The sequence below is a fragment of the Oryctolagus cuniculus genome, chromosome 5 (assembly GCF_964237555.1).
Source record: "Oryctolagus cuniculus chromosome 5, mOryCun1.1, whole genome shotgun sequence".
NCBI classification, from domain to species: Eukaryota; Metazoa; Chordata; class Mammalia; order Lagomorpha; family Leporidae; genus Oryctolagus; species Oryctolagus cuniculus.
The window spans coordinates 108,316,571-108,336,136 of NC_091436.1; the positions used below are offsets into that span (position 1 = coordinate 108,316,571).

Below are 19,566 nucleotides of genomic sequence, written 5' to 3' on the forward strand. Positions count from 1 at the left end.
GCTTCCACACAGGCTATTATAGTGTTTGCCAAATACAGCACTCTATTATGAATGTGAAGACACAGTGAAGACACAGCAAATGTCCTCTTCTTTTTTTAAGATTTATTTATTTGAAAGGCAGAGTTACAGACAGAGAGAGGAAGAAACAGAAGAGAGAGGACTTGCATCACACGGTTCACTCTCCAAGTGGCTGCAACAGCCAAAGGAGGGCCAATCCAAAGCCAGGAGCTTCTTGCAGGTTTCCCACATGGATGAGTGGCCCAAGGACTTAGTCCATCTCCCAGTCCATTTCCAGGCCATCAGCAGGGAGCTAGATAGGAAGCAGAGCAGCAGGGACTGGAACTGGTGGCCACGTGGGATGGCAGCACCATGAATGTTTAACCTGCTACCCCAAAGCACTATCCCACAAATGTCCTCTTTCATAGTATTGACCTTACACTAAATGAATCACTGATCTTGTACAGAACATAATGTACTCCACATGCTCAATGTGGAGAAATCCAAATAAGCTGATACTGAACCCATATCTCCCTCTCAATTATAGACAGACAAAACCTGTAAAATTCCATTTCACTTCTTTTACAACTTTTGCCCCCACTCAAAATCTCACATATATAATACTCATTATTATTAATTTCCCCACCAAAATCATCTTCATCATGTAAAGATCAATGACATTTTTCTCAGTGAATTCTGAAGTATTTCATAGTGTAAATAAATGGTATTTTAGTGCAGACTGTACTAAAAAGACAATTGCATATTAAATTAATATCTACCTCATTTTCTCATTGTTATTCTCTAACAATTACACAACACAATTGAGTCTATAATAAACACAGATGCTTCAATAAAAAGATGGCCGTTTCTCTTTTTACAACAATAAAATATTTAATTGTTAGTATTAACACTATACATATATGTGTTTAATATATGTATTTCATTTTTCATAATTTTTAAATTTTCATAATTTTAGTATTAACACTATATTATATTACATATTCTATTAACACTTTGTATTTCATATAAGTATTTCAGATAAATATGTGCAGGTATTGTTTGCACACTTGTGTGTATATATATATATATTTGCATGTGTGTTTCCATTTAAATTTTAGAATATAGAATGTATTTTACTCTAAACATTTAATTGTAATAAAATCCCCACAGATATTTTTAAATAGAATAATTTAGGTGCTGAATTATGAACTTCTTAACACGTGAAGAAACTCTTTTTGAGGACGACTTATAAGAAAGAATACTCAGCATAACAAATATTAAAGAAAATTGTGGTACTAAAATAGTCAATCAGTTTCAAAAGTCACATTGAAAGATCGTAAATGTATGTTGAAAAATATGTGCTAATACTCAAATTCATAACATCTGACTGTGAAGTGATAATGATCTTTGATTCTATGTATAAAAATAAAATATAAGCTAAAACTTATCTTTTCAGATATTTTAGCTGTACTTTTTAAAACATACTACATTTTTCTTTTGATTAACAACAACAATTGTATACATTTATGGAGTACAGTGTGAAATTTCAATACATATATACAATGTAGTCTGATCAAATCAGTATAATTAACAATTCCCTCTCCTTTTCATTACTCTATGATTGAAACTCCAGCTTTACCTTCTGTCTGTTCAGAAAATATAGGTCATTGAGAAGCGTAGTCACCAACAGACCTAACTCTGCTTTGGTGCCCATTACCCAATATCCCTCTCTCCTCCCAACACTTCCAGCTTCTAGTAATTATCATTCTATATTTGATTACATTTTTTGAGTTCTTCGCTTGATGGAGAATATGTGGCATATGCCTTTCTGTGTCAGACTTAAGTTCACTTACCAAAATATGTATTTCTTCCATGGAAAAGAATATTCATGCAGGCAATGTATTGAAAATATTGATTGATCTTGTGAATATTGATATGAAAAGAAAGAAAATCCTGGCTGCTTCTAATCTTGCTGACTGGAACAATTTCTTGAGTATAACTTGACAATTCAATAGTAAATCATTAGAATTGCTTATAGGCCGGCGCCACGGCTCAATAGGCTAATCCTCCACCTAGCGGCGCCGGCACACCAGGTTCTAGTCCTGGTCGGGACGCCGGATTCTGTCCTGGTTGCCCCTCTTCCAGGCCAGCTCTCTGCTGTGGCCAGGGAGTGCAGTGGAGGATGGCCCAAGTCCTTGGGCCCTGCACCCCATGGGAGACCAGGAGAAGTACCTGGCTCCTGCCATCGGATCAGCGCGGTGCACCGGCTGCAGCGCGCCAGCCGTGGCGGCCATTGGAGGGCGAACCAATGGCAAAGGAAGACCTTTCTCTCTGTCTCTCTCTCTCTCATTATCCACTCTGCTTGTCAAAAAAAAAAAAAAAAAAAAAAAAAAAAAAAAGAATTGCTTATAATTTGACTTAATTCACCTCTAGGAACACTTCATAAGGAAATGATTTTAAAAAGGTCAGATTATTTTCCAAATGTTAATATCACATAGTTGTTCATAATTTCCAAATCTTGGAAAGCAAATATCCAATAACAAGTTTCATTTAAATAAATTGCAATATATTTCTATAAGAAATAATTGTACAGACCAAAAAATCTTGATTCAGATGCATAGTTATTGACCTAAAATTTATTGATATTGATGTAAAAATTAAACAACAAAGGACTAGTGATTACTATTTGATTAAATGCTGATTGAATATATTTATTGTTTTTATAAAAGCTTATAATGAGTTTATACTGTTTCTGTACTCGGGGAAAAAAATCACCAGTAGAGTTCATACATTATTTCTGAGTCATCCTCTCATTTGATAGGACCAAAGTCCAAACAAATATCTTTGGTATCTTAATGGGTATTATCTGTTTCACAACATACAAGGAAAGATTTTATTAGAAAAAATGTTAGTGAATAATTATTATTGCTATTGTAATATTGCAAAACTACACAAGCTATTTTTCCAAACATTGAAATTTACAGAATGATTGGAGCTGAATGGTTGTGCTTTTTATTTTTATCATTTAATGAATAGTTTCCTGGAAGCCATATCCTCCTAAGATATTTTTAACAATTTAATTGTAAGAAGTAATTAACCCAGAAAAAATCTAGTTTGCTTCTAAATACAGACTCTAAGTATATCAAGTGAGTTCTAAAAATGCTCAACACATTTTTCTTTCATGTTCTTAATATAGGGAATTATCCTTAAGCTTTTCAAAAAAGTTTTCAAAACTTTCATCATCAAAGCCTCAATATCAGCTGTATGGCCATACCTAGACTTAATCTGTTAGGTTTATGCTATGATACAGATAAAAGGAGAATGCAAAGAATTTCTGAAACTTTTTTTTTTCAGGGAAAATGCACATGCATCAAGTGCCTGACTCTTTCCTACACAAGTGGGAGACCTGATTGGAATTCTTTTAACCTGACAAGGCCCTAGCTGTTGCAGGCCTTTGGAGAATCAAAAAATGGATTGAATCTTTCTCTCCCTCTGTCCTTCTCTCGCTTTCTCCTTCTTTCTCTTTTACTATACAAATTATCAAGACAGATAGCATCAATATTTGTAAGTGTGATAATGACACAAAGTTACAAAAATGGAACAATAAAAATGAGGAAGGACCCAAGTGCACACACACACACACACACACATATACATACTTCTATATACAAAACAATGTTGAAAGAGAAAAAATAAAGTAGGAAAACTTACTCTACCAGGAAGTAAATACTGTATTTTTAGAGTAAGTCTTATGACATTGATATATTGGTTCAAAGATAGAAAAATTGATCAATGAGACAAAATATACAGTCTACAAAGAGACCCATATATATATGGGCATGATTTATAACAGAAGTGATATTGCAGAACAAAGGGTAATCAATAGAATTTCTTCTACTCGTGTTCCTGATTCAGTTGTGATTTCCATAAGGAAAAGGAAAAATTGATACATGACTGCAGCTATATAAAAACCAATCTGAGATGGATTGAAGATATCAATGTCAACAATAAAATACATTTTCCAAAAACATGATAGATCAGAAACAACAACAATCAACAAAATACTAATTAATAAGTAAAAATTGATCAATTGTTATAAATGAAAAGAACAAAATATTGAAGGACAGCATTGACAAAGTAAAAATGTAAGAAGGAAAAACATTCAAGCATATCATGAACATAAAGAGAATTCTAAATTTGTTGTTAATATTCAACAGAAATGCACATATATGTGTATAGTATAACATATGCAAACATGCTTATAGTGGTGCTATTCATAATAGCCCTCAAATAGCAACAATTCAAATGTACACCAACACTAGGATACTTTTTGATGTATCCAATGCTGTACTTTGAAAGTGAACAAATTACTACTCAATTCCATAACAAAAATGAAAAATTTTTTAAAGATTTTTATTTTATTTATTTGCAAGTCAGAGTTACACAGAGAAAGGAGAGGCAGAGAGAGAGAGAGGTCATCCATCCGCTGCTTCACTCCCCAATTGGCCATAACGGCTGGAGCTGTGCCGATATGAAGCCAGAAGCCAGGAGCTTCCTCTGGGTCTCCCATGCTGGTGCAGGGGTCCAAGGGCTTGGGCCATCTTCTACTGCTTTCCCAGGTCATAGAAGAGAGCTGGATTGGAAGTGGAGCAGCCAGGTCTCAGACCGGCGCCCATATGGGCTGCCAGTGCTTCAGGCCAGGGCGTCAATCCGCTGTGCCACAGTGCAGGTCCCAACAAAAATGAATATTAAAAGCATAATGCTGAATGAAGAGTTTTGTGTATATATTTTAGTATAGACTGTATAAACATTGTCCAACCAATTAATTAAGCTATTACCAAAGGAGGAAAGATTTAGGTAAATAATTTATCTTACCATAAAACCAACAAATCCAGAAGTAGATTAATCTGTTCTAAATTTAAAACACTTAAATATTTCAGTACATACAAAGTTAAATTTTGACAAAATGACATATTGTAGCAATCACCTAATGAAATAAATAAATCCTGATAATAAACAGAGCTTTCTTATCTTCCAATATCTTGAAATAAATTATATAACTATAACAAATTACTTTGAAAAATATTTTTTATACCTTAAAAATATATTCTATTCTGCAAAACCACATTTGTATCCATTTCAACTTTGTTTTGGATATAAAACTATGAGTTAGTGTGTGTGTGTGTTTGTGTGTGTGTGTGTCTATGCATGAACTTTGGCCCTTCCTCTTTTTTCTAGGTCCATTTTTGTACCTTTGTATCTCTATCCCACTTACATGAATTAAATCTCATATGCATGAGATTGTGTATGTATGTGGGGAGAGAAGAGGATCTAGCTAGTAGTATTTTGTTTTTGACTGGTACTTTATATTTGGATATGTTCATAGAGTCTAGAGCCTCCTTTCTTTTTATGTATAATTTAGCAAAAAGTTTGTATAAATAAAGAATGCCCTATGACACAGAGTACCATGTACAAACTGATGCTATGTGAGTGTCTTTTATGATATGCACTATTATCTTGGCAGATAAATAGATAATTAAGTCATGGATCTAGCATTGTTTTTCTGTAAGGTAAGATGCTATATATTTTTGGGCTAAGAATCTTTGTTGTAATTATTCAACATTTCCTTGAATGCTGTCATGGATATATAAAGAAACATGTGGCTGTGTTCCAATTAAGTTTTGTTTACTAAGAGGTAGCAGGAGAGATTTCCCCCTTGAGCAGTGGTTTGCCAATCCATGGATTCAAGGATTAGTTAACATATGGCTAGAGTAGAAGAGGCATGCATATCTAAATGCTAAACTATTGTTGAAGTATTTGGTTTTTCTCATCTTTATAAAAATAAGCACATGAAAATAACTGCACTGAGTTTCTGAATTATACTTCATGTGTTCATTTTTAAAACATTTATATACATTCATTGGAATAAATTATATGTCTATAACAAATTACTTTGAAAAACATTTATGTTTTATACCTTAAATATATATTCTACTCTACAAAACCACATTTTTAATCCATCTTGTTTCTTTTCAATATTTTTCACCCATACAGAAAATTCAATAATGTAAAAAAATAAAATAGCACACTATACTCTTATCACTTCAATTAGTATTGGGAAAGATCTGTTTATTATCGGGATTTATTTATTTCATTACATGATTGCTATAATTTGTCATTTTGTCAAAACTTAACTTTGTACTGAAAGCTCTAAGTGTTTTTAATTTAGAACAAATTAATCTACTTCTGGCTTTGTTGGTTTTATGGTCAGATAATGTATTTACTTAAATCTTTCTTCTTTTGGTAATAGCTTAATTAATTGGTTGGACAAATGTTTATACAATACATGCTAAAATCATAAATTTCTTTCCTAAATGGTTTCAGGCAAGAATTGGATCCATGTAAAGCTGAATTGACTATTCTAGAGAGGATTATAAAATTCAGCGAAACTACCCATCCCTTATCTGGAAAACCTTTGCCAATATCAGGATCTGTCTTTATTGGTGGGTCACCACATCTTCATGGAAAAGATCAGGTATTTTGTTGATTTTTTTTAAAACTACAAATTATTTCATTTTGTTAAAAAAGTAAAATGTGCAATACATTTTCTAATTAGTAGAGTTACCTTCATGGTTTCAAAATAAAATTTTAAGATAGTCTACTAACATATACATATATATTATCTATCATACCCAAGTGTAGTAACAGCTTACTGTTCTCATTAAGTAGAATTACTCCCATAGCAACTATTTTATCTTAATACTATAGTATGTGTATTATATTTCCTGATAACATTAAGAGTGTGAACTTTTGTACACACCTAAGGTAGTGATTTTCACTGGATATTCCAGTGGGTCAAATTAATACCACACTAAGAATATGATTCAAAATATGGAACTGGAAAACCATTAAGTGTTTCTGTTCCCTGTGGGCTCAGTAAAATGCAATGACTCTTGTTTTAGAGCTTTGTGCAGATTTCAGCCTGCTATCTAAATTTGCATTGAGATAATTAGCTTATTGTCTTCATTATTAGGTTGTATTTTAGGAAAATAGCTTGCATGTTGACTTAAATGCTATTGATAAATTGACTACATAATTATTGATTATGTTACTTCATAGAATTGCTTTATAAATTTAAGGTTGTATGTTAAGTCCACTAATAACTTATTACATTTATGAATCTCATCTTACTATATTTGAAACTCTATTTACATATTTGAACATATGGTTTTTATATTATTGGAAATATAAACTCTTATTATTTCCAATTTCCACAAGTAATACAAATGGATACGAATCTACTTGCTATAAGTATTATAGGTTTGGAATACACAAGATAAAATTTCAAATCAAATATTCATAAATAAAAAATTACCCGTTTATTTGATGTGAAACAAATGCCTTTGATGAAATTAGGTATATATCTGCAAACATGAAGAAATTATCTTAAATTCAGGTTTACCCCATCAATAGTACATTGATTAATCATTAAGCAGATTTTTATGTGCTTTATTGAATTTTTTTAAGTAAACCATTCTACAAGCTCAGCAAGTCTAGAAAATGTTCTGTTTCACTTCCTTTTCTATATACCAAGGAAAGGAAAGTTTCTGTTACCTGGTTCAGGTTCAATCTCCATTTTGTAAGTGAAGGTAGCAATTAAATAAAAGATGAAATATTTATTTAAGATTTTATTTATTTATTTGACAGGTAGAATTGCAGACAGAGAGAGGGAGAGAGAGAGAAAGGTCTTCCAACTGCTGGTTCATTCCCCAAATGACTACAATGGCCGGAGCTGGGCTGATCCAAAGCCGGGAGCCAGGAGCTTCTTTTGGACCTCCCATATAGGTGCAGGGCCCAAGCACTTGGGCCATCTTCCACTGCATTCCCCAAGCCATAGCAGAGAGCTGGATTGGAAGGGGAGCAGCCAGGGCACAAACTGGCGTCCATTTGAGATGCTGGTACCACAAGTGGAGGCTTAGCCTACTACACCACAGCACTGGCCTCTGGATACAATATTTTTAAAACTTATGTAAATTAATATTTAGTAATTTAGATTTTGATTGATCTCTTATTTCATAGCTAGGTATATATTTTCCCAAGTAAATAATAGGTTTCTAGTGGGGGGTACTTGGGGCTGTAGTTAAGCTACCATTTGGCCTGCTTGTCTCCCATATGAAAAGGACCTGGATTTGATTCCCAGCTCTGCTTTGTTGCAGTTCCAATGTCCTGATTACAAACACCTTGGGAGGCAGCCAATGAGGGCTAAAGAAGTTGGGTTCCTGGCACCCATCTGTGACACCTGGATGGAGTTCTTGGTTCCTGGAACTGGCCCAGTATCAGTTGTTTTGAGGGATAGGAGTAATCCAACAGCAAATGGGAGATCTGTCTCTGTCTCTTAGAACGTGCTGTCTTTCTGACTTTCAAATTTTTTTTAAAAAAAGAGGTTCTCATACAGAATTTAACTTTGTAAGTATAAATTAATATAGGGCAAACATCTGCCCTATAATATTACTTTTAATATGAGGAAAACAAGATTATACAATGGGGAAATGGTAAGTTTGTGTTTGAGGTAACAGGGGACAGAGATGATTTTTCCAATATTTATCAATCACTATTAATCCATTAGACCAATGGATCTATATATTCCTGTTGAATATCTTTCCTGTCAGTGGGATATTGTGATAGAATATAAATTATCCGAAACCTGGGCCTTGAGTTCATGAGAGATCCTCCATGTATGGTTGTGGGAATCTCTGTGCAGGTGAGAACGGAAACCATACTCACTCATTGAACTGATTTTATAAACAGTACAGAGGGCTGAGGATCAGGGATCAGCATCCAAAGAATGGATTAAGGAAAGTGCCCACAAAAGTGGTTAAGGAATAGAGAATTTGGCAATAAAACAAGGGCAAAATGTCACAAAAGGAAAAAAAAATGACATTTCCCAAAGGAACCCATCCATATTCGACACCATTCCTACAAAGCATCAACCACAAATTTAGGAGAATAAGAACAGAAATCAAGCTGTAGTAATGTGATAAAAAATAAATGAAATAGAAAACACAACAGTGTGATTTTTAGGTTACTTTATCTAGAAACCTAAAAGAAAAATTTGGGTGTAGGTTAGAAGAGAATTTTAGAGTTTGGGAGATATATAATAATTAACTATTTTTCTAAAGTCTTTTTCTCTCAAGACCTTGTTTGGAAGAATTGGCATTAACTGAAAACTGGTTTTCTTCTGCTATTATAGGGAACCTGTACATTGTTGCAATCAGATTTATAGCAACAGGCAGTGTGTGGACTAGTGAAGTTACCTTGAAATTAAAAGAGCAGCCAACTAAGCAGATTTTTCCTCCCTGTTAAGCATAGTGCATTTAAAAGATTTTATGTCAGCCCCTTATTGATTTTTACTCTTTTCTTATACTATTACAGTGTCACAGTTACTGTGTGTGTATTTGTGTATGTGAGTAAAAAATGTTTGCGTGGCATACACTTAGATCCCTGCGTACTAAATGATGATTGCAAGCATCCTATAAAAATGTATGCAGATTATGGTAATACTAAAAGGGAAATCATAGGGGAGCCAAGATGGCTACTGTTTGTCATTTTCATAGAGAAGAACCAAAATAACATGTAAATAACAGCAGGTGAGCGCCAAAAGGAGAAACTTGAAACTCAGCAAGTATATGCAGGAAGCCTATGGGGCACAGAGACTTGGAATAGCAGCATAAAAAGAGAAATAAAGTGTGGTAGCAGCAGAGATCTTGGCCTCATGGGCAAGTGTGGCCCCCACTACAGGGTAGAGGCTCAGTGGGAGAGTCCCAAGCAGACCTCATATCCACGAAGGAACAGGACTTGCAATCATCATAGACTTTGGTTCCCAGCAAGAGCAGCTACCTGGAGTATCTTAAGTAATTTTGCATTAGAAAATGAAGTCACGAGCCGGCGCCGTGGCTCAATAGGCTAATCCTCCACCTTGCGGCGCCGGCACACCGGGTTCTAGTCCCGGTTGGGGCGCCGGATTCTGTCCCGGTTGCCCCTCTTCCAGGCCAGCTCTCTGCTATGGCCAGGGAGTGCAGTGGAGGATGGCCCAGGTGCTTGGGCCCTGCACCCCATGGGAGACCAGGAAAAAGCACCTGGATCCTGGCTCCTGCCATCGGATCAGCGCGGTGCGCCGGCTGCAGCGGCGGCCATTGGAGGGTGATCCAACGGCAAAGGAAGACCTTTCTCTCTCTGTCTCTCTCTCTCACTGTCCACTCTGCCTGTCAAAAAATATAAAAAAAAAAAAAAAAAAAAAAAAAAAAAAAAAAAAAAGAAAATGAAGTCACTATGTTTCTTCCAAAACTCCAAGAACAAATATAAGACCTCACAGATCTTCAACCCTGCTGAAAAACAGATTTCAGCTTTACAGACCCCACTGAATCCAGCAGTGACACTGATGGTGGCACCTTAGCACAAGCAGTCTTCTGCACTGCGTGGGGCAGGTGACCCATCTCAGCAGGTCCTGCTTCCAAAACCTTTTCAGTCAGGACACTTGCCTCTGTGGACTTGGCAGTTCCCCTGCATTTCTCCCTCTCCAGCAAAGGCAGCGCATGCCAGGCATGAATGAGGCCTGCTATAGCTCTCTTCCGAAGCCCACCCATGTTCTGGGAACCTGCACACACACAACCTCCCACCACACACACACACACACACACACTTCAGGACTGTGAAATTCCCTTGCCCAGCAAGTTTTGGCTTTAATGATCACATTGGATTCTGATTTTTTTTTTTTATTTATTTGACAGAGTTAGTGAGAGAGAGAGAGAAAGAGAGACAGAGAGAAAGGTCTTCCTTCCGTTGGCTCACCCCCCAAATGGCTGCTACGGCCAGACTACGCCAATCCAAAGCCAGGAGCCAGGTGCTTCCTCCTGGTCTCCCATGCGGGTGTAGGGCCCAAGCACTTGGGCCATCCTCCACTGCCCTCGTGGGCCACAGCAGAGAGCCGGACAGGAAGAGGAGCAACCGTCACTAGAACCCAGAGCCCATAAAGGATGCCGGTGCCACAGGCAGAGGATCAACCAAGTGAGCCACGACGCCAGCCCCTGGGTTCTGGTCTTAAAGCCCAAGCCTGTGTTAGCTTGTTTCTTAGAGTGCACACATTAAGGCTTCCAGCTCTCTTCTCCAGCACATTCCAGCATTGGCAAGCACCCCAAATTCATACCTGCTTCAGGCCGAACATGCCCATTTTTGGTGGGTGTGATCCCTCATACATGCACACACACACACCTGTCGGAGCTACTAGCTGGGGTCTCAGCTTCAGTCAACATTGCAGATTCCGGCTTGTGTCCAAAAGATTTACACAAGCAGTAACTTTTTGGGTAAGACCCCAAAAGGACAGACAACAAAACCAAAAATAGACAAATAGGATTACATTAAGATGCTTGCACAGTAAAGAAAACAATCAACAAAATGAAGCAATATCAACAGAATGGAAAAAAATCTGAGACTATTCATCAGACAAAGGATTAATATCAATAATATACATGAAACCCAAGAATCTCAACAACAAATTCAATTTCAAAATGGGTAAAGATCTGAATAAATGTTTCTGGGAAGAATAAACACCAATTACTAGTAAATATATGTAAATAGATGTGTAATATCACTAGTCATGAAGGAAATCAAGACCAAAATGAAATAAATCTCACCCCAAGTAAAATGGCTATTATTGGAGCCAGCACTGTGGCATAGTGCTGGCATCCCATATGGATGCCAGTTTAAGTCCCAGCTGCTCTACCTCTGATCCAGTTCTTTGCTTACGGCCTGGGAAAGCAATGGAAGATGGCCCAAGTGCTTGGGCCTCTGCACCCACATGGGAGACTAAGAAGCCCCTGGCTCCTGGCTTTGGATCAGCTCATCTCCAGCCATTGTAGCCATCTGGGGAGTGAACTTGCAGATGGAAGACTTCTCTCTCATGTGTATCTGTACTCGATGATCCAAATAAATAAATAAAATATTTAAGAAAAATATTGTCATTAAATCTAAAAAAAAAGACTGGCTATCACTAAAAATACTAATGACTGTTGTCTAAAATACTAACTGCTGCTGAAGTTATGAAGGTAAGGAAACATATGCTGCTGATGAAAATTTAAATTAGAACACTCATTATGGAGAATAGTATGGGGATTCCTCAAAAATTAGATATAGACCTACCATATGACCCAGCTATCTGACTTTTGGGTATATCTTCTTAAGAAATGAGACAGCATAGCAAAAAGATTCCTGGGCCCCATGTTCATTGCAGCACTATTCACAAAAGCCAAGATATGAAATCAAACTAAGTGTCCATCAATGAATGAAAATATAAGGAAAAAATGGTATATGCACACACAAGTAATATTCTGCCATTAAAAAATTAAATCCTGGTATTTGCAGCCAAATAAATGGAGCTGGAGGTCATTTTGTGAAGTGAAATAAATGAGACACCAGAAAGAGAAAAACAGTACATGTTCTTTCTTACATGCAATAACTAAAACAAAAATGTTTAAATATATATATTTAATCAAAATTAATATAGTGATTGCTAGAAGCTAAAGTTGGAAAGCATGGAGGGAGGGAGATGAGAGGAGATTGTACAGTGACTGTGTAAACACGATAGATTGAATATTAACAAGTTATTGTATGTTACAGCACCGAGGGATAACTATGGCTAATGATGATGTAAAACAATCCAAATAAGGAACTGGAAGAGGGGAACTTATAGGTTCCAAACACACACACAAAAATCATAACAAACACACACAAAAAGATAAGGAAACAGAAGTGTTGGTTGCTTGGTATGGTCAGTTGAAGCTCTGTATATGTATTGAAAAGTTACATTGTATGCTTTTAAAATTTGTATATATTATATACAAATCTAGAATTTAAAAAAAATAAGAGGGAAATGATAGATAGAATCAGGAAAAAAAAACAGTGTTGTCAGCCTGTTTCTGTGCAAGGCAACACTTCCGCATATCTTAGTATCATGCAGGCTCTAACTATCTAATTATTGTGTCCTGATTAAGAGCTGCTGTTTAAGCACAGTGGGTTGTCAGTGCTCAGAAAATTAAAAACAACAGGTTTGCAATTAAAAGGAAAAAAAGAACACCAAGGGAAAGAACTATAGTTGATTCCTCAAAACAGTAAGTGCTAACTTAGACTTAGCTCTAATCTCTAAGTGTCCAAGAATGTCTTCTGCACTGGTCAGAGACCCTCCACATGGTCAGAGTCTGATGACAGGTTGTTTAATACTTTCTCTAAGGAAAGCACACACAGCTTGTAAGTGAGAAGAAAATGAAACATTTAGACACTTTCCATTACCTGCTTGAAGTGTGAAACGCTCATTCCCAGATGACCATAAATGACAATATCTTTCAAGGTCTGAGAGTAAATGCCCTGTCTGTAGTGTTTGGAAAGAATGTTTCTTGGTAGGTCTTTAATTCTTCATGCTTTTCAGTGAATGGAGTCTGGCTTTTGGGTTCAAATTACATGAAGATCAAAATTTAATTCCTAATTGCTAATCAAGCTATAACAGTACCAGGTAGTCCCTATGCTAAATGTGAAGGAAAAATAATTACAGAAAAAAACCAAACACTATTGTTAGTCCCTTGGCAGTTTTTTTTCTTCTTCAAATAGAAATTGATAATATAAAATGAGTTATGGAAACATGATACTCTTCACATGTAAGTAAATCACCAAAATTAAAAAGAGAAAATGCTTAAATAATGGTGTGTACTATTATATTGGACTGAAGTGTTTTTAAACAATACATGACTTACTCCATGAAACTAAACATTTATTTTTACTTAGCTTTTTTATTTCAATTTTTTATTTATATAAAGTGAATACATTTCATGTATTCCATATATACAGATTTAAGAGCATAATGATACTTTCCACCCTACCCTCCTTTTCACCCATGCTCCCACCCTCTCTCCTCATTACTTATATTTCTTTTAATTTTTACAATGACATACTTTCAGTCTATTTTATAATCACAAGCTTAATCTTCCACAAAATAAAGAAGTCAACAAGTAGTAAGTAGAAAAACAACTGTCCCTCAAAAGTATAGACAAAGGCTAAAAACAATAATCAAGTCTCAAAATGTCAATTTTACTCATAAACCTTACTTTTTTGTGCTTTATCTATTAATTACTACAAATCTGGGATAACATATAATATTTGTATTTTTGTGACTGGCATGTTTAAGCATAATGGTTTCCTGTTGCATCCATTTTGTTGTAAGACAGGATTCCAAACTGTATATGTACCACATTTTCTTTATTAAGTCATCAGTTCATGGACATTTTGGCTGATCACAGATCTTAGCTATTGTGAATTGAGCTGCAACAAGCATGGGGATTCAGATCTCTTTCATATGTTGATTTCATTTCCTTTAGGTAAATTTTCAGGAGTGGGATGGCTGGGTCATATAGCAGATCATTTTTTGGATTTCTAAGGAATTTCCATTCTGTCTTCCATAATGGTTATACTACTTTGCATTCCTACCAACAGTGTATTAGTGTATATTTTCCCCACTACCTCACCAGAATTTATTGTTTTTTGGATTTTGGATAATAGCCATCCTATCTGGGGTGAGGGAAAACTCACTGTGGATTTTGTTTGCATTCCCTTGATGGCTTTTATCTGAGCATTTTTTTCGTGTGTTAGCCATTTGAATTTCATCCTTTGAAAAATGTCTGTCCCTATCTTTGTATACACAGACAATGCCATGGCTAAGAAAGAACTTGCAAGATCAGTACCACTCACAATAGCTACAAAAAAAGATCTGTACAGTGAAAATTATAAAGCATTAAAGAAACAGAAGAAGACACACAAAAAAATGGAAAAATCTTCCATGCTCTTTAATTGAAAGAATTCATATTCTATACCACCAAATTCATATTCCATACCACCAAAAGCAATTTGCAGATTCAGTGTGACCCCAATCAAAAAACCAATGAAATTCTTCTCAAATCTAGGGGGAAAAAATCCTAAAATTAATATGGAAACACAAGAGACCAGAATACCTAAAACAATCTTATACAACAAAAATCAAGCTAGAGGCATCACAATACCATATTTCAAAACATACTAGGCCAGCGCCGTGGCTCAATAGGCTAATCCTCCACCTTGCAGCGCCGGCACACCGGGTTCTAGTCCCGGTCGGGGCGCCGGATTCTGTCCCGGTTGCCCCTCTTCCAGGCCAGCTCTCTGCTATGGCCAGGGAGTGCATTGGGCCCTGCACCCCATGGGAGACCAGGAAAAGCACCTGGATCCTGGCTCCTGCCATCGGATCAGCGCGGTGCGCCGGCTGCAGCGGCGGCCATTGGAGGGTGAACCAACGGCAAAAGGAAGACCTTTCTCTCTCTGTCTCTCTCTCTCACTGTCCACTCTGCCTGTCAAAAAAATAAAAAAAATAAATAAATAAATAAAAAATAATAAAAAAAAACATACTGCAGGGTAATTATAATCAAAACAGCCTATACTGGCACAAGAATAGATATGTAGACGAATGGAACAGAATAGAAACCCCAGAAATTAATCTACATATCTACAACTAAGTGATTTTTGACAAACGAGTTAAAAGCATTTTCTGGAGAAAGCATCTCAACAAATGGTACTTGAATAATTGGATCTCTGTGTGCCAAAGTATGAAACAAGACCCCTGCCTTACACCTTATATAAAAATCAACTCTAAATGGGTCAAGGATCTTAACCTATGACCTAATAACATTAAATTACTAAAGGAAAACATCGGGGAACTTCTGCAAGTCATTGGCATAGGCAAAGACTTCTTGGAAAAGATGCCAGAAATATAAGCAATAAAAGCAAAATTAGACAAATATGATTCTGTCAGGAAACAATAAAGTGAGGAGGTAACAAATACAACGGGAGGAAATATTTGCAAATTCTGCAAATAATTGTTTTTGATTTCAGTATGGTAAAGGAGTTCTATACTTTTAGAATTTTCAGTGAATTAGATTTAAGAATACTTTGGTAAAATAAATGAGTGCTATCTGCTTTATGTACATTCAAAAGATTGATTTACAAATTCAATAATTAATTTACTGCAAATTTATTTTTATAAAAAAAACTGCCAGTAATCACTGAATCTTTCCCGAAAACATATTATTAAATTAATGATCAGAAACATAAAGACAGAATTAGTTTTAAGTATTTGTGATAAAATCTTGGAGAATAAATGAAAAATTCACTTCTGTTGTCTACATTTCAGTTTCCATAGGATATGTAGTAGTTTATGTTAAAATGCATCATCAATTGAGAATAGTATGTATCTAATGACAGTTACCACAAGTAATTGTTCTCAACTTAATGAGTTATTTCCCATCTGTTGCACATATAGTAGTTATATTTAATTTGAAATACATTACATCTTGCCTTTCTTAGTCAACCAATAAATCATTGTAGACTGACCGTTGCCTTATAATATGGCAGAAATTAGGTCCTACCCAAAATAGAGACAGACTGTCTTCCCATCATTCCACCTTTTTCCACCAACACCTCTTTCGTTTTTTGCTTTGATCCATCTGTTTAACAGTTATACATCTATTTCTTGCTATCTTTGTAAAATTGAGTGACAAGATCCTGGGAAGGCCTGTTCCTGAATCTGTCCCCACCAGAGTTTGCTTCTTGTTTTGTGTGTTATGATATCATTTCTATCTCTCTTACATGCCTCCATTTGTATGTACTTCTTGTTTGTAAAGATCTCCAAACTGTTTAGACATAGTTCATTTTATTAAAAAGACATATATCCACCACTTTGCTTATCTCACTCCATTTTTTGCTCCCGCCAGAAAGTATAGAAGTGAATATATACTTGTCTGCACATGTAAACCTAGGAAGAAGTCAGGAGAAATCAAGCATTGAGTTGTAGCTTCTGGTTAAAGCAACTAAGGGAACATGCTACTAAAATGGGGAAGACTAAGAAGAAAATATTTAGGGAGGAGTGACAAGCTAATTAATTTGGGACTTTAAGTTTGAAGTGTCTGTGAGTCTTGCAGAAGTGGCCTACTTAACACTTATATCCTAACTTAGGAAGTTTTCAGTCTGTGCTACTGGTGTCTAAACTTGTGAGACCAGATTATATTACTTGAGGAAAGAATGATGAGAATGAAAAGAAATCCCAGAATAAAGTCATGAGGAATCTAACATTTAGTGAGAAGGTAATTCAATATCAGATAGAGAAATTGGCCATGGGGGCAAGAGTACAGCTAGGAAAACATAATACCCCAGAAGCCAGAACAGAAAGTTATAAGAAGGAAATGTTATTCAATTGCATTGAAATAAGATTCTTAAAAGTAAGGCCAGGAAAGAATCCACTAGATTCTCTGACGTGACCATTGCTGGTAAACTTCAAAGAAAAATGGCATGGATATTGACCCTAGAGGTCCACACATTAAAGACTTGGGATCCAAAGTGGTACTATTGAGAGGTAGAGGAAACTGTAGGCTGTGGAACTAGGGGGATCATACCCTTGGGAAGTTCTCATGTGACCCCCTGAGTTATAGTGAAAGGGTTGTTACAAAAGCCCAAATTTCAGCTCACCTGCTCTCTGCTACCTTGTTTATCATGTGATCCTGCCTCTAAGTATGTTCCATCATCTACCACCTTCCATAGGTCCTCCCCAGAGCCAAAGCTAATATTGTACCTCCAAAACTGGGCTGGCGCTGCAGCTCACTAAGCTAATCCTCCACCTGCGGTGCTGGCACCCTGGGTTCTAGTCCCGGTTGAGGCTCCGCATTCTGTCCCGGTTGCTCCTCTTCCAGTCCAGCTCTCTGCTGTGGCCCGGGAGTGCAGTGGAGGATGACCCAAGTGCCTGGGCCCTGCACCCATATGGGAGACCAGGAGGAAGCACCTGACTCCTGGCTTTGGATCAGTGCAGAACACCGGCTATAGCGGCCATTTGGGGGGTGAGCCAACGGAAGGAAGACCTTTCTCTCTGTCTCTCTCTCTCACTGTCTAACTCTGTCTGTAAAAAAAAAAAAACCAACCTCCAAAACTGTCAGCTAAAACAGCTAAATTAATCTCTCTGTACTTCTTAAGTAGCCTATCTCAGATATTTCATTATGGTGTAAAAAAAAAAAAAGCTAGCTAATACAACCCCTATTTAAGCCTAAGATGTTGAGTGAAGAAACACCAGAAGTATTCTATTTAGAACTTAAGCTTTCCTCTGGCAAAATGGGAGCATTCTATATTAATTTGTATATAAGTTGCAAATGCATGGAGAAATTTTAATATTTTTTTAAAAATCTACATTGAAAATCCATTTGGTATCACTTATAAAGTGGGAGATGTATATATCCCAGACAGTAAAATTTTCCTGTTTAAGTAAATTTTTATACACATATACAAAGACATAGACATTGGTATATTCATAGCAAAAATAATTATAACATGAAAAGTGAGAAATAACAGAAGTGGACATTAACTTTATTAAGTATATCCTATATGTTGTAAATTCACAAATAATGAAAAAAGTAGCACTCAGCTCCACACATCAACATGAATTCCTCAAAAAACATTGTTGAAGGAAACAATAAAAAGTCATGAATGAATGTACCTTTATATGAACTTTCCAAATAAAAGAATGTAAATAATATATAAACTTTATCTATGCAAATATTCATATAATAGTAAATTATAGGGAAAGGAAGGACTCATACAAAATCAGTACAAGTATTACCAATTAAGGATAGAGAAGAGATCAAAGAGAAAGTCTCAATGTTGTTAAAAAGGTGTTATACTAGGTAAGGAAAAGATATATGTTCATTTTATTTTTAGACTTTAAAGTATCTTTATTCACTATAAAAACACATATTCAAATATTTATGTATATACACATATGGTTTACATGTTATAATTTATATTTAAGTACTTAATATAAATATTTTGGTGCCAAAACTCTTTGCTACCCATGCTTGGTTTTTTCATGATATACCTCGAACTTTTTGAAGATCCTCATGCATGTTTGTGTATACCATAGTATTTGCTCCACAGTATGAATCACACAGATATTATTGGTGTTAACATACTACCCCAGTCACAGACTCTGTCACACTCTGTTCTCCTGGGATCACCTCACTTTCATGTAACATCCCAGAAAACACCTCTTTAAGAACTCCTATCCGGTGCTCCTTCTACCTTCTCCTTTAACTGTAAAAGTCTCAAAGAGTTTTTATTTGAAAACTAACCAAGAAATAAATAAAACTCCACAATAATACATTTCAGATGCATAGCTTCGACTAAGAAGAACAGTTGAGACAAATGAACATGTATTCACTTTTTCCTATATTAATTGATTTATTAAAATTAAAATCCTTCAATATTCCTTCATAAGTGGTTAGGGAGAAAAAGGTAATGTAAAGCTAAAAGTAATCTGGCTTACACTAGTTAGGGAATTCTAGTAATAGAGATCATAATTTTAAAACCCTATTTAATTTTGTAGCATTATCTATGTAACTGAACAGCAGGTGAAATAAAATCAATTTTTGGATTAAGTGCTTTGGGGCTATTAATTTGGGAGAT

General features: G+C 35.8%; 1 protein-coding gene across 1 annotated transcript in view; it reads left to right on the forward strand.

The window, feature by feature from the left end:
* EYS (eyes shut homolog) overlaps nt 1-19,566 on the forward strand; it is a 1,404,981-nt gene that overhangs the window by 709,122 nt on the left and 676,293 nt on the right. Inside the window, exon 18 of the mRNA XM_070074646.1 lies at nt 6,382-6,532. Within this exon, the coding sequence (XP_069930747.1) occupies nt 6,382-6,532 (151 nt within the window). The remainder of the gene's footprint in view (nt 1-6,381; nt 6,533-19,566) is intronic.